Below are 16,216 nucleotides of genomic sequence, written 5' to 3'. Positions count from 1 at the left end.
ATGTGCATGTTTTTGGACTAACCATGTTGTTGTGTGCTCCTAAGGTGTGGCTGTTGGAGATGAACTGTAATCCAGCTCTTCATACCAACTGTGAAGTGCTGAAGGAGGTGATACCCAGGACTGTTGTGGAAGCACTGGGTGAGCTCACATTATCACAGCTGATCACTGCCTTTTCTTTTTCAGGTTCAGTAGATGTTTAAAGTGGAAAGTTAACACCATGCTGAAACTAAAATGTTCTCACATAATTTCACTGCATCATAGTTCCCTTTATGAAACACTAGTGCAGTGCCGTTTAAAATTTGCCTGTTTGGAGCTGGCAGATTGCTTGGCCTCCTGCATTGCTTCTTGCAATATTCTCCAGAACTACTGTACCCCAAAATAGCTTACAGAATGCCCTCACAGCACTTTATATGCAACCCAACTGTATACTACTGACTTACTGTGTACTTCTACTTCAGAGGAAAATATTATACCAACAGTAATGTTGAAGATTCAATGTTTACATATAAAATATCACAATTAAAATATGATGCATTATTATTCATTAAACTATCCAGCATTATATTAGTTAGAGTTGAAAGCTTGAACAGATGTTAAGTAAATTAGCAAATTTGTGCTGATATAATGCCTCTCTTTTCACTTGAAGAAACATTTGAATGCATGACCTGTACTGTGCTAATAATAGTTTTACTTCAGAAAAAAACTTTTGAGTACTTCTTCTACCACTGCCAAAACCAACATTCCCAGTTAAAGAAATAGTGAAAAGTAAAGCAAGGCACTGTTTACCTGGGCCCTAAAATTATTATCTTGAACCTTTCAGTTAATCTAGCCCCACCAGTACCAATAATTTTGTCATTTTAGTCAAACTAATTTCACATAGGAATAGGGATGGGTTTTGGTGGTCATTATTATCGTAACAAATTTAACACTTCAGCAGAGCTATTCATTTCCAAACAGGCTTAGTGGCATGACGTCGCTCTTTCCTGTAGGCTATCCGCCCAAACGTTTGGTTGGTATATCCTGCAATCATGCAACATTGGTAGCAGCAAAAAGTGATCCACAGTCAATATAGTCGCTAAAAAAAAAGAGTTTCAGTTCATTATTCTGACCATGTTGCGTGTCGAAACCACACTAGCTAAGTATGAACTATATCAGGTGAATGGATTTCAAGTTATTTAAAAGTTGATGTGTGATACCACCCAACATGTTTTTATCTGCTGTCACTACTTCATGCTGTAGATTTATCTCTGGAGATCTTCAACAAGTGTCGTCTCACGCAGAAGATTCTTCCTTTGGCCAGTCAGAGGGACTTTGTGCTGCTTTACAACGGAGTTTTCCCTCCTGATTCTGTGCTGGCCTGCAGCAAGAGCAACACAAATGGTGAATTGAACCAAAAAGGCACCAAACAGACTGAACCAAGAAGATGTAAGTCAGGGACAGAGGGCCAAATTGTGCACACATCAACCCCTGATAATGTCAATGTGTCAGCGAGCGTTGAAGGAAGGGGTAGTTCAAGGTCTGGCCAGTGTCCCACCACCTCCACCGCTGCCTCACCTCTCCATCAAAGCTCTCCGTCATTGCAGGGACCTTCATATTTACACAGCAGCAGCAAGCGGACTGTAAGGAATAAGAACCCCAGGTCTCGGGTCGAACTCCAGCTGGGCAAATGTACTTTTCATCATCATTTGAAAGCTGCGGATGACATAAAGCACTCTAAGGCTCAGCAGAAGACGAGGATCATCATGACGCTGTCGTCACCAGGGATCTCCGTCGGTGGCTCTCCAGAAACAAAGACACCATTCCCTCCTCATGCTGAACTTCCTGTGTGTGGGAACAAATGTGAAGAAGAGCTCAGAGAGGACAAGAACAGCTACGTTTATAACATGAAAGAGGAACTGTGATGCACTATGTGTAAACAGCTGGTATCTAAAAAGCTTTTGACATATGGTGCTGTTTGACTCTGCGAAAAATAAATGTTTATTCTGACAATAAAGAATCTATTCATCACTTGAATAATGATGATTTGTGTCATAAAGAGCACCTTTGATTTACATTTAAATACAGGTTTTTCTTCCAATATTGGTAGACTTGTTTACTGTAATCAAAGCCCAAATGGAAAATATATCCATCAGTCATCTTACATCAAGTTGCGTCACTTCACAGAAACAGCTCCTGCCCTGTGGAAAGCCAGAAACACTCAGACATGATAGTGTACAGACCATCCCACCATCTTACTGTAATTCTAGCCAGGAAGATCAACACAAGGCTCCACTTTTCAGTTGTTGTGGCTTGTTGTTTTGACTGCAGCCCTTTACCCTCTCTGTTTCATAACTCATAATTATCTCACTCGCCTATCCATATTCAAGCTCTTTGCATGTAAACACAGGCAGGCATAGTCCCATCTTTCCCAACAGGATGCTTGCTTCATCCACACGCTTCTCAACAGGGAGGCTGAGAGCATCAGAGAGCCGGACTTGTCAATGTGAAGAGGTGCAATATCGGTCGCAGCTGTATTATTATATCTAAAGGTGGTTAACTTTGGATGACAATAGAACCGTTGTTTAGTCGTCATGGTGAAGCTTCAGTGGGTTCCCAGTTTGAGTTCAGAATCTAAAAAAAACAAACTGAGGAAGCTGCTCAGTTCTCTGCAGACAGCCAACTGACAGGAAGGAAGGAACAACTACCACGCTGCAACTCGACAAACACTTCTTGCCACTTTTATCTTCAATTCCTCTTCAAAAAGCTTCAACACCTTTCGTTCTCGTGGTTTTATGGAAATATAAACTACATGCTGGCAGAAAGGGGGAACTAGAGCTTAACAGCACCACCCCCCTCCTCGTCTCCAGCTCACAATATCCTCTTTTGGACCCAACCAGCCCCTGTTTTTATGTTATCTCTTTGGTTTTAGTGTGGCGCGCACACACACGCACACACACACACACAAACCCAGTGGGGATGATTGTCTGGGCAGATGGTGCTCAGTGTGTGGACTAGAAGCTGAGACAGGCGGAGAGAGACAGACTCCTCGTCCATCATGGGATGCTGCAGTGTGACCCAGAGGCATACTGGAGTGGACGAGGTGGGCCCTGATGAGATCGAGCTCCTGGAACTCTCCGGAGACAATTTAGGGTAAGACACAAATACAAGATTTCAATTTGAAGCTCAGAACAAATAGAAAAGTAATGGTGGGGGATTTACACATTATGCATGTAGTACTTGGATCCTAGAACAAAATTCAGATTCAGTCATCTTTATTGTGCTTTCACTGTTTTCAAGAGAGCACCTTTTAGGTTTGTTTAAATGTGGTTTTGTGAGTTCTGTAGGAGGAAGCTGTGACATTCTGTGAAGTGAAGAAAGCACGTGTTTTTTTTGACATGTCATCATATGTAAAACAAGAGGATATATAAACCTTTTCAAAGCTGCAGAGTATTCAGTGATACCATTTCCAGGATGTACACACTACATGTTTGTTTTCACAAAGTAACAGGATGTGCTTTTACGCAGAAAACTTCCAGGTAATGCAGTGAAGAAAAAGGTTCAATTATAAACTCCACTGTAACCATGATGAAAACACCTGCAGGAGAACACATTACATCCATATGATTTCCACTCCTCAGCACCCAGAAGAACAACAAGACAGAAGAACTAATTGGCTCCTATTTACTAAACATGAACATGGGAACTCGGTGATGCTGCACTGATGTGATTAGCAGATTACTATAAGGCAATGGCTGAAGCATGGGGGGGTTTAATACAAAGTCAAGGCAGGACAAATCCCTGCTTGTTCTAGGCTGGGGGATTAGCAGAGGCTAATTACAACAGTAGTTACCAGACCTTATGTGTGGCTGTTTAATGGTTACTACTTATGTTTGCAGACCACTCATGTTTGTATTCTGCAACGCAGACAAAGATGTTAGTTACAACGATGCAGTGGTGGAAGAAGGTACTGAAAAAGTCCTGCATTCAAAATTTCTTTCCAAAAGTAGTTACATCAAAATATACTACGTGCTAAAAGTAAAAGTATAAATTATGCAGAATGGCCCATTACAGAATCATATGTATTATATTATTGAATTGTAATTATTGATGCATTCATGTGCCCATAGCTTTAATATTGCATAATATTGTTGTTTTTTTTACTACATATACTGCGGTAACTTGTGAATTTCCCCAAGGGATCAATAAAGTCTTAATATTATCCAAAAATAGATTATAATTTATTTGGTGATCATATTTTGTATCATAATGATAATTTGTAATGCAATCAGATGGAGTAAAAAGTACAATATTTCCCACAGGACATGTAGTGGAGTAGAAATGTAAAGAGAAACTCAAGTAAAGTACCTCAACATTGTACTTAAGTACAAGAGTTACTGGGCCAGGAACCCTGTGAGGTACCACCATGTCACTGCTAATTAGGGGTTTATGGACAGGTTTAAAACTTAACATATTTAGCGTCTTAAGAAAATGGCAGCGGCAATGGGATCTCATTGGCTTCAAGTTCAATTTTTTTTCTATTTTAGTAATATCGTCTATTGCTCCTCTGCTTCCTTTGTATTCTTCCTTCCTGCATACAATTAGTATGTGCAGCATAGGCTACAAAATATGGCGGTAAAGGGTCAGCAGGTGGGTCTGTCTCTGCTCTGCCTACTGTAATCTGATTATGTCTGGCTGCTGCTGGACTTCGGGGAAGGGGAGGGGGTGGGGGGAGGGGGTCAAGACAAGTCATTTAAATTGTGATATGCTCGAATGCTCTTCAGTCTCTATTTATTTTCTTTTAGGCTCACCATGGCTGAAGCCAGTCCAAGCATGCACCACAAGGAAACACTTACAAGCAGGACCCCACAATTATAGTTTTGAGTCTCCACTCCAGTCTGACTGACTCACGTGTCTTTGAACAGCAGGACAGAACCAAAAAGAACATGCACGTTAACATTCACACTGCACAGACAGGACCAGAAACTGAACCCACATCCGTGCTACAATGAGGCCACGAAAACCACTGAGTCACTGTGCCCTTAACAAAGACTGCTGCTATGTGACAATGCTATCTGGTGAAAAGTGTTAACGTGAACATTTGATGAAATGTGTTTATTCAGGGTGTGGAGTCTGGGAGAGACCAGGCTTCAGCTGTCAGTGAGGAGCAGCAGAGATGAGCAGCAGCCACCGCCACCGCCCTACCCTTCAGTACGACACCTGAAACCAGAGGTCAGTGTGTGTGCGTGCGTGTGTGTGTGTGTGTGTGTGTGTGTGTGTGTGTGTGTGTGTGTGTGTAGGACAGTGACAAAGACACAAGCATAAACTTTATCATGCACTTTTCACACAATGTGTAGCTCACTTTGGGAAAACAATTTAACACATTTTAGTGCTTGTGTGAGTGTGGCGAAATGTGCCTCACACGAATATTAACAGTTTCCACTCGGTGCTGTTATTTGTGTTGAGGCCAGCAGACACTGTTTACACACTGTAGGAATTTCCATGACAAAAAGTGAGAGATTCTGCATTACTTGTTTGGTGTGATTCAAACTTTACAGGAAATAAAAGAGGGAGGAAACACTGCCACAAAAACTTGAGTTTTTCCACTTCTTTCCACTTGAATGACAAATGTGAAGCATCCAAACCCCAAGAGAACAACACAACACAGTCCTCATTGACCCTGTTTTAATTTTAGATACAAAATCCCCCTGAATTGTGCAACATTTTGCTCAAACAACAATGATTTGAGGCTTGCAACAGGGAAACAAACTCCAATTTGCTGTGTAATGCATGACTCATCGCTCTGTGAAACATCTGGCCACATACCTACTGATGGGGGCAATGATATGAGAAGGCACATGTGTAAAAAAAAAAAACATTTCATCACATACAATATGCAGGATCCTTCCTTTTTAACTAAGATCAGCACCATACAATGTTATGTAATTACAACTAAGGGGTAACACTACAAAAATTTTAATATTTAAATCAAGAGATATGGGCTGATACAGTTTTGTGTCTGTAGGTGGTGCTGTGGGGCAGGAGCAGAGACGAGTTGCACCACAGGATTTACTCCCACCAGCCAATCAGGGAGTGGGAGGGCCAACCTGCCCACATGTATGGAGAGATCATCCAGTCCTCCCTGGTGTCTCTCTATAACAGCTACACACAGGTAACACTGCTGCACATGGGGGTCAGCCGGGAGTGATGAGGTATGGCTCCATACATCATCCTAAAGGGGCATATTCTGAAATTCTCTTTCAGAATAATTTTGTGAAAAGTTTGTGAGTTGTAATAGTTGTTGGAACAGTACAATAAACATCTGGCAAACAACATCTTTTATTGAAAATAGTGACTTTTAATCTCATGCCTGTGTGAACAATTGATGGACCCAGTTAGTCAGTTAGTCAGTAGCCAATGCTGCATGATGTTTGCGTTCTGCTGTTTGTTTGGTGTTTTGGTGTTGTTTCTTCATTTCGTCCCCCACAGGAAACCAGTGAATACTTCCTTGTGTTGTTTTCTTGCCACCTGCTGATCCTCTCTCTGGACCACTCACGACAAGACTTTATTTATGAGGTATTCTTTGTGCATTTTACTTTAAAACTAGAAAATGCATTTCCTGCAGAAAATGCTTGTGAATGCTGAAAAGCAAAATTGCTAAAGCTAAACTGGATTGCTGGCATAATTATGTAAAAAGAAGGTGAAGTTCTGAGAATAGTTGGACAACTGGGAATTGTTTTAATTAGTATGAATTTCATTGAAATGTTGAACAATACCAATAATGTATAAAAAAAGTGGAATATTTTAAGGTTTTTTAAAAAGCTGTCGCTACTGAATTGCTGGTTAAAAAGTGTAAGAAGGTGAAGTTGTAGGGAAATGGAAAAGTGGAAATGGTTCTAATTAGTAAGAGTCCTAAAAAAGCTGAATGACACCAATATGGTATGAACGTTTTTGTAAAAGCTGATGCTAAACTGAATTGCTGGCTTAGATTTGGATGAAGAAGTAATTGAAAGAGTAATGAATGAGTTGGTAAAATGGGAAATGGGTCGGTCAAATTAGGAAATCTCAATCAGCTGTGTTCAATATTTTCAAAAGTACAAAACAATTTATAAGTTGTATAAAACCCCTAATGAATGAAAGATGTGGAACATTTTTAGGCTTGAATTAGGTTTTGATCTGTAATAAGACTTGGAAAGCAGCTGAAGCAGTAATAGCTAAAAAAGTGGGAAAGGGATGAAGGATACAAAATAAAGAGTAAGAAATGATAGGGGTTCAAATGTTTTGCCTATCTGCGCCACCATTTCTTTACAGCAGACAGACATATTGACAGAGAAAGACATATAAACATATAGATATGTAGAGCGAGGCCCCGTTCTGACCTTGTATTAAGATCCTGAGTGATCGGCTCACAAGTAGACAGCTCTAAGTACAGGTGTACACACACACACACACACACACACACACACACACACACACACACACACACACACACACACACACACACACACACACACACACACACACACATGTTTAACTTTATCCACACAAAATATATATCAATATGTTCACAAATGCTTTGTGGGGCTCTTTCAGTTAATCTCAATAGCAAGCAGGTTATAAATAAACAGGTGTGATAATTAAACATCAAAGCCAGGACCAGCTGCTGCTCTCCTATACCATGACACTGCACTTTTCAAAATTACAATTAATATGAACAATAACAAAAACATTACAATTTATTTATATTAATTATTCATATAGTATATCATGTGTATTTATGTGTTTTATATTTACAATAACATTAATAAATTTATTATTAATAATGTATATACATATATTAAAAAAAAATTAAAAGCAGCAGTTAAGGGCACAGTGCCTCAGTGGTTTTCATGGCCTCATTGTAGCACAGATGTGGGTTCACTTTCTGGTCCTGTCTATGCTGTGTGAATGTGAAATTGCATGTTCTGTTTGGTTCTGCCCTGCTGTTCAAAGACACATGAGTCAGGCAGACTAGAGACTCAAAACTATGAACTGTTTTATGCTTCTCCTCCTACTCCTACGGCGTTGTGACCCTTTCGGAGTTCTGCGTCGGGGTTGCTTTGCATCGCGATACATTTCACTGCCATAACGCTAGGGGGTGAAAAGTCTGAGGTTATTTGCGAGGTGTCTGCCAGCCAGTTTATGTTATGTTAGCAAGCAAACTTTAGCACAACTGCCCACAAAGTACTGCTTGCTGGCGAAGTGCTAATTTCAAAACGTTACCGACATATAGATACTTTACAAACGGATAACCCCGTCATTGTAACCAAAATAGGTCTGGGTTTATTTGCAAAGCTTATGTCAGTGAACTAGCGTGTTGCTACTCCCCACCGTAGGCTGCTTGAAACACTGACTATCAATACTATCAATCAACATTTTTGGAGGTGCACGTTGAGCTACGGCGGAGGGCTCGGAGAGGGATTTGCGACAATGTAGAGGGATCTGTGGGGGTACGCCGTCAATTTGATGCAGAAGCATAAATAAGCCTTAATAGTGCATGCTTGGACTGGCTACAGCCCTGGTGAGCCTTAAAGAAAATAGAGATTGAAACGCATTTGAGCATATCACAATTTAAATAATTTGTCTTGACCCTACATATTTATTAATGTATCTAATTCAGAAAAATTATTAAAAAGTCATAGTATAGTATGCTGAATAAGGTGATAAAAAAGTCATAGTATAGTATGTATAATAAAGAAGTCATAGTATAGTATGACTAAAAAAGTCAAAGTACAGTATGTCGAAAAAAGTGATAAAAAAGTACTAATATAGTATGACGAAAAAAGTCATAGTATAGTAAGTCATAAAAAGGTCATAGTATAGCATGCTTAAAAAGTGATAAAAAAGTCTTAGTGTGGTATGTCAAAAAACGTCATAGTATGTCAAAAATACTCATAGTATAGTATTTCTTAAAAAAGTCATAAAAGTTATTGTATAGATGTGAAACGGTCATAGTATAGTATGTCAAAAAATGTCATAGTATAGCATGTCCATAATAGTCATAGTATAGTATTTCTTCAAAAAGTCATAAAAAGTAATCGTATAGTATGGCAAAAAAAGTCTCCAAGAACATGCAAACTCCACACAAAATGGCTCAGCCCAGTTGGGGTATTGAACCAAGGGTCACAGTTTGCACTGCCTACTTGCTGGTGCTAGTTGAAACTGTACTAACATCTGAGCCACTGTGCCAACACAAACATTGAAAACAGTCATGGTATAGTATGTCCAAAAACTGATAAAAAAAGTCATAGTATAGTATATGGAAAAAAGTCATTGTACAGTATGTTGAAAAAAGTCATAGTATAGTATGTTAAAAAAAGGCATAAAAAGTCCTTGTATATTATGTCGAAAATAGTCAAATTATAAATTATTATGTTGAAAAAAGTGATAAAGTAATTGTATATTATGTTGAAAAAAAAGTCATAGTATAGCATGTCCAAAATAGTAATTGTATAGTATTTCCTAAAAAAAGTAATAAAAAGTTATTGTATGTCAAAGAAAGTCTCGAAGAACAAACTCCACACAAAATGGCCCAGCACTGACTGGGTATTGAACCAAAGGTCACAGTTTACACTTCATACTTGCTGGCACTAGTTCAAACTCTACTAACCTCTGAGCCACAGTGCCAACATAATATGTTGTATAATAATAATAAGTATGTCAAAAAAAGTGATAAAAAAGTCTTAGTATGTCCAAAATAATCATAGTATAGTATGTCCAAAAAAGTGATAACAAGTCCTTGTATATTATGTCCAAAATAGTCAAATTATATTATGTTGAAAAAAAATGATAAATAGTCATAGAATAGTATATTGAAAAGTCATAGTATAGTAATTCTAAAAAAAAAGTGATTAAAAAAGTCATAGTATAGTTTGTCGAAAAATGTTATAGTATGGTATGTTGAGAAAAGTGATACAAAATTCCTAGTATATTATGTTGAAAATAGTCAAAGTATATTATGTTGAAAAAAGTCATAAAAAATCCTAGTATATAGTATGTTGAAAAAAATGATAAAAAAGTCATAGTATAGTATGTTGAAAAAAGTGACAAAAAGTAATTGTATAATATGTTGAAAATAGTCATAGTATAGTATGTCGAAAAAAGTGATAAAAAAGTTATAGTATAGTACGTCGAAATAGTCATAGTGTAGAAAAAAGTGATGAAAATGTCATAGTATAGTATGTCGAAAAATGCTATAAAAGTCATAGCATAGTATGTCTTTTTTATGTTGAAAAAGGTCAAGTATAGTAAGTCAAAAAAAGTGATAAAAAGGTCATAGGGTAGTATGTCCAAAAAAGTGATAAAAAGTCATAGTATAGTATGTCAAAAATAGTCATAGTATTTATTTAAAAAGTCATAAAAAGTTATTGTATAGTATGTCAAAAAAGTGACAGTATAGCATGTTGAAAAAAGTCATAGTAATGTATGTTGAAATAAGTCATAAACAAGTCATGCTTTGTTGAATAAAAGTGATAAAAAATCAACCTAAACAGTCATAACAACAACTGTAAAAGATATCAAAAAGCTGAATCATTTTCTAATAGCCAAAAGTCTTGTAAACAGTGTAAAGTTTGAATGACATCTCTAGGTCAAAGTATGTGGGAGAAGTAGCATTTCAAAATCGAGGAAGCCTAAAGAGGATTTGAAGATTGCTCCATTGACTTTCAACGTAAAAAGAAAAAAGCAATACTGTGAATGCTACTGCATTCAGATGACAAAATGTCAAATAGTGGCTAAGATTTCACCACACATTCAGGCAGCACTTGTTAAATATGTTTTATTTAACAACATACCAAATGAGTATGTGAAAGTTATCAATGTAGCGATGAACCAACAGAGAATTATCACCCAACTCTAAAGTTCCCCTTAAGTCTACAGAGCTTTTTAATGTCTACAGAGCTCTCATTTACTTAATTTCCAAGCACATGTTTTTCTTCTTACACCTTGTGTTTTCTTATCTCGCAGGGCATCCTTCCCCTTTCTGGACTTTCCTTGCAAGTCGTCTCCTTGGACCCTGACACGTCACATTCACCACACATGTTTGAGATCAGCAGTGAGTCAGTGGAAATTTCCAAGTTCAGCTAAGACACGGCAACACATTATAAAGTACTGAGCACGATTTATGTTGTTCCCTCTTTCATCCAGGTCCAATGGTGGACTCCAAGATCTTCATATGTTCCAGTGCTGGAGAGTTACAGAAGTGGATGCAAAACATAGAAGACAGGAGATACAAGTCACTGGCAAAGCCCATTAGTCCCTCCCACTGCGCGCTCTCCTATCTTGTAATAACTAACTTACTACTGTACATCTGATTACAACTCCACATGAAGAAGCAGCCTGGTTAAGTTGTAATTAACAAGTCAATCACACACCACATTTCTCCCCTAGTTACCCTGTGATGAGCACTGGAAAAGAGAAGAACTGAAAAAGTACTTGCTGCAAGCTCCCATATGGCAGTGGGAGGGCTCGCCTATACAGCATATGGGTCAGCCGGGATACATATCTATCGTCCATGTCATCAACACACAGAGACAGGTAATAAATACTCTCTCACACTGTATTGAGAATCAGCAAATTAGCACAGATCAAATCATTTGAGAGCAAGAATGACTTATTGTCAGCATGAAAACTATTTACTTCTGGACCTGCCTGGCTTTTTTTTATTTATTTTTTTTTTTTTTAACTTATGTCCTCTCTGGCCTTCCATACATACCACATTACGTCAGATAAACCGCCCCTTACAATAATACCTCTGACAATCAAGACCACATATCCTACAAGCACAGTACCCATATGTTGCAAAGAGATTTAATCATAAGATGTTTTCTGAAGTGGATACATGTTTGGACCAGTTTTCATCACCCTTTTTTTCTCTTTTCTGCTAAAAAAGTGTCTTTTCTGATTATAAAGCAGGTTGAGAATACTATAAATCTAGATATATAGTATCAAAACGCTGAATCCACAGAGATTGCACACAGCCTGTATTCAGTAACGAGCCGTAAGGACTTCCGTACAGTTGTGATGTCACAACTATACTATACAGGTAGAAAGTGCCGCTACAGTGCTGTCATTCCCCAGCTGCAATGACGGTGCAGAGGTGCAGAGGGCGCAGATGCAGAAGACCCAGAAATGCTGACCAATCAGAGCAGACTTGGCTTTTTAAGGAGGGGCGCTTAAAGAGACAAACGCTAAAATTGAGCATTTTAGACAGATGGTGTAGGTCTATAGTCAGACAGAAAGTATGAGAAAAATAATGTTTTTTAAACATTAAAGCATGTAAACATGTTCAAGTAGAATCCCAAAATACAAGTATGAACCTGAAAATCAGCATACTATTGGACCTTTAAAGATGCAGTAGGTAAGACTTATAAAACTAACTTTCTGTCATATTTGCTGAAACTGGGTCATGTTCCAGTAGTTTCCAATTAAAAAAAAAATAAATCTGGCTCCTCTGGCACCACCTACAGCCTGTAGTGCAATTTGCAAATATCCACTGCTCCCTGTTCAGATACTTCAATCATGGCCAGGGGGGGGTGTTTAACTGCGTGTCAATCACTGCTCATGCACACGCATTAATTCTCCCTTGTGGGGGGGAGGGGCTTAAGAGACCGTGTGGGCTTTAGCAGAAAGGGGGGGAGGGACTGAGAAGTTGTTGATGTTCAAATTCTTTGGCTAAGTCCTGGATCTTCACAATCCTACCTACAACACCTTTAAGCAAGTCAGGTATCATGTTAAATTTGACCTGCTGGCACACAAAGTGACATGTACTGTAGCGGCTGCTCTTAGTGATGGTCTCATTTATTTAACACACTAACTGTGCTAGTATCTGAAATCAACATGGAAATGGATTATTTTATGTTAATAATGTGTTAAGTTAAGTTAACTACAACTAGTGTCTTTTTTGAGTAATTTGGACATCTTTTCTATTGATTCTAATAACATTGTACATTGTAAGTGTAGTGTTTATATTGCTACGACAAAGCCCAATAAGGCCAAATATTATTTTACTTTTTCTTGCCCCCTCTGACTTTATAGCAACATAGCCACGGAAGCATATCGCAGCAATTAACTTGGAGAGTACAATATAATCAATGTGAATATGGTAAATAGTGCCCGTACTATATTATAGAGAACATTATTTCAAGTGTCACAGTATTTTGTCACCTGTATTGCAGCTAATGCAACAGTAACAGTGATAATGTTGGCTTTGTTCTTTCAGGGACTCCAAGAAAGACTGATAGTTCTCTTTCCTCAAGACCTCCTGCTACTGTCAGTAGACAACAAGCGTCTGAATATAAGATATGAGGTAGTGTAAAATGACTCTATGGGAAAAAAATCCCTCAACCACCGTGGCATGAATATGTGTCCCAGTAATCTTTACACAGTGCTTGTTCTTTTGACACATGAAATAAAGCATGGGTGGAACATTTTGTAACTCACACCTGCCGCTTACAACATCACTCAATGGATTTCAGTTAGTAGCTTAAATGAGGTTCTTGTACAATCATGATCATGTATGACAAGTGCAAATTCCTGCACAACTTAAAGCATTTCCTTCTCTTCTATGTCATCTCTAACAGGGCAGGTTGCCCCGACACAGCATCAAAGCGGTGGAGAGGTCAGCCCTGCCTGGGCGGCTGGAGTTAGAGCTGATAGGTATACTGTACACACTTTTGACATTCATTTTTCGCTAAATGTACAATTGAATTATAGCAAAACTAAGTGCAGCGAGGAATACAGGTATTTCATATAAATGCTTTTGTGTTTTAGGGGAGCTGGTGGAACCCCTGCGAGTCTCCTGTACCTGTCTGGAGGATTATCGGAACCTGATGTTTCAATTACAACAGGTTAGAACTGTGCTGTCTGACATCTTTGAAGGAATATAAAATGGATAAGAATAATATATTGGCCTTAAAACAATGAGCTAAAAGACCTAATGGAGCTGAGGGGAACTGCAGAGTTGGTAAACTTTGTCACTACTTTGTTAGAGGAGCATTTAACAGTTTAAGCGCCAGATATTTCCCTCGGTAGTTGGGTTAGACCAAAACAAAGCTAAAAGAGAGTGAATATTGGACATACATACTGTACATTACTTCAAATAAATGCTAATGCTGCTCTCTATCTGCCGGATGTGCCAATTCTAGTGAGTTATTAAGGTGAACTTAAAAAGTGATTGTAGATTGGAGGTACAGTAGATCGGTCATCCATTAAGGTTGGCTGTTTGATCCCTGGTTTCTCCTGTCCGCGTGTCGAAGTTTCCTTGAGCAAGACACTGACCCCCAAGTTGCTCCCAATGTGCAGGCAAGCACCTTACGTTACATTGGTGTGTGTGAATGGGTGAATGAGGAGGTAAGGTAGAAAAGTGCTATAAAGCATTTAGTGTGCCGATGTTGTGTGTAGTTTCTTTGTCTGTATTGCCACCAAGAGGTCAAAACAATCAATTAATGCAGGTTTAAGATTTAAAGCAACATTATGTAACTTTTAGCCCTACAGGTTGTCTCATTGGAACTACAACTCACATTACCCGACACAAATTGTAGTTCCAATGAGACAACCTGTAGGGGGACCGTCCCCCTACAGGTTGTCTCATTGGAACTACTGCTGCAGCTAAAAGTTACATAGTGTTACTTTAAGAACCACTGTTTTAGCCCATTTACTACATACAGTGTCTTTCTATCACTGCTGACCATTTTCAAATGCATGCTGCAGTGTTTTACAGTTCTGCAAGCAAACTTCCTAGCTCCTGGTTTGGTTAAGTTTGGAATGAAAATCAACTTGTACAAACTTGTTTGAGATCAAAAGCATTCTGGTTTATTTTTTGTCAATTTTGTTCTGTGGGTATTCTGTGGAAATGCAGCTGGAGGCACTGATACTTTTGAAAGTCCTCAGGATTTTATAGGAAATACAAAACGTTATGGTCGATGGAAGATAAAACAAACACTGTTAACTTACAGCCGCTTTAAAGTCAGTCAAGGTTTTGTTGATTCGCGAAAAAAATTTGTTTGCAAGAAATATTCATGTGCCAAGGTGCTGTTGAATACCTTTAAATGTGAAGCAACTTTACATCAACAAGATTTTCTCTTTGACCTGCAGCCAGACAGAAACAGCCACGTTACTGTGAGTCACGCTGCACCTCCAATCATGCCAAAGCTGCAGAGGAGCAGGAAGGAGTCCCAGGAGCCCATAATGACAGCCGACCAATGTCACATCAATGGACGCAGCTGACTCATCCAAATGGGGTTAAAGCTTGACTGTAATTATAAATATGAAATAATGTGTAGATAGTATGTACATACTACTTTTATGTCTAATTGTGCCACAAAATGAAGATACAGCAGTAAGGAGGCTCTGAAATATTCTCACCACATTTTGATTTATTTGAGTGATTTGACCCTCTGAGGAACTAAAAAGATACTTATAGTTTCCTTTCATGTGCGGACAAACAGAAACAGAGTCATGACCCAGTTTAAGGCCAGAACCCAGATGAAGAAATGTTAGATGTAGCGATTGTAGAGATGTTTGACTTTTTCCACAATAAACTGTTGAAAATTCCACACAAGATAAAATGGAAGTATTTATTTCAGTGGTTAAACATTTACAGTGTGCAGAGATCCAGTAAACATCCAGTGTATTACAGTATTTATATTTATTGTGGTACTAGAAATGAAACTGAAAGGTTTACAGTTATGGAATGTAATATTTGTCAAATCTTTGTTCATATAAATTACAGTCATAATAGTAAATGAACCATTTTCTACTCTTTATACATAAAGCCATCTACAGTAAAGTACATTTACATCAGAATCTCCTTAGAGAACAACCAGCTAGAGGAGTATAAATACACATGTTGCAACAGCAACAGCTTAAATTACAACTAACAATGCCTATATAGAAAAAAGGGGTTATAAACATTTCATGTGCCACTGGAAGAGTTTACATATGCAGGTTGATTATAGTGGTTTATTAACAACAGCTCAGTTACACTGTGCTGTGGGTCATTTGGGGATTTTTTTTACACGTAATGAAGAGAACGCTGTGGACGATGTAGGCCTGTAATTCAGTGATTAGTGTATAATATTATTAATTGATCCTTTATGATTTGTCTAATGCAACAATGTCTAGCTTTTTGATTGACTCCCTGACGAAGGCTTGTATGCCGAAACGCGTCGGAGTACTTTAAGATTTATGATGACCAAGCCAT

At 38.4% G+C, this 16,216-nt stretch overlaps 2 protein-coding genes across 4 annotated transcripts in view; both read left to right on the top strand.

The window, feature by feature from the left end:
• Positions 1-1,987, top strand: part of ttll10 (tubulin tyrosine ligase-like family, member 10) — a 54,290-nt gene extending 52,303 nt beyond the window's left edge. For all 3 annotated transcript variants that reach the window (XM_028583993.1, XM_028583994.1, XM_028583995.1), the window contains 2 exons: positions 45-138; positions 1,240-1,987. In XM_028583993.1, the coding sequence (XP_028439794.1) occupies positions 45-138; positions 1,240-1,901 (756 nt within the window). In that variant the 3' untranslated portion in view covers positions 1,902-1,987. The remainder of the gene's footprint in view (positions 1-44; positions 139-1,239) is intronic.
• A 682-nt stretch (positions 1,988-2,669) lies between these two features.
• LOC114559037 (pleckstrin homology domain-containing family N member 1) lies at positions 2,670-15,569 on the top strand. Its single transcript, XM_028583433.1, has 10 exons — positions 2,670-3,129; positions 5,100-5,208; positions 6,002-6,552; positions 10,981-11,068; positions 11,161-11,297; positions 11,404-11,550; positions 13,235-13,321; positions 13,596-13,671; positions 13,786-13,862; positions 15,109-15,569. Exons 3-10 carry the CDS (start codon positions 6,394-6,396, stop codon positions 15,238-15,240), a joined length of 903 nt encoding a protein of 300 aa, XP_028439234.1. The 5' UTR covers positions 2,670-3,129; positions 5,100-5,208; positions 6,002-6,393; the 3' UTR covers positions 15,241-15,569.
• Positions 15,570-16,216: the final 647 nt, after the last annotated feature.

Source organism: Perca flavescens, chromosome 7 (assembly GCF_004354835.1).
Source record: "Perca flavescens isolate YP-PL-M2 chromosome 7, PFLA_1.0, whole genome shotgun sequence".
Taxonomy (NCBI): domain Eukaryota; kingdom Metazoa; phylum Chordata; class Actinopteri; order Perciformes; family Percidae; genus Perca; species Perca flavescens.
The sequence above is the reverse complement of the archived record's forward strand: the minus strand, read 5'-3'. Positions and strand labels throughout refer to the sequence as shown.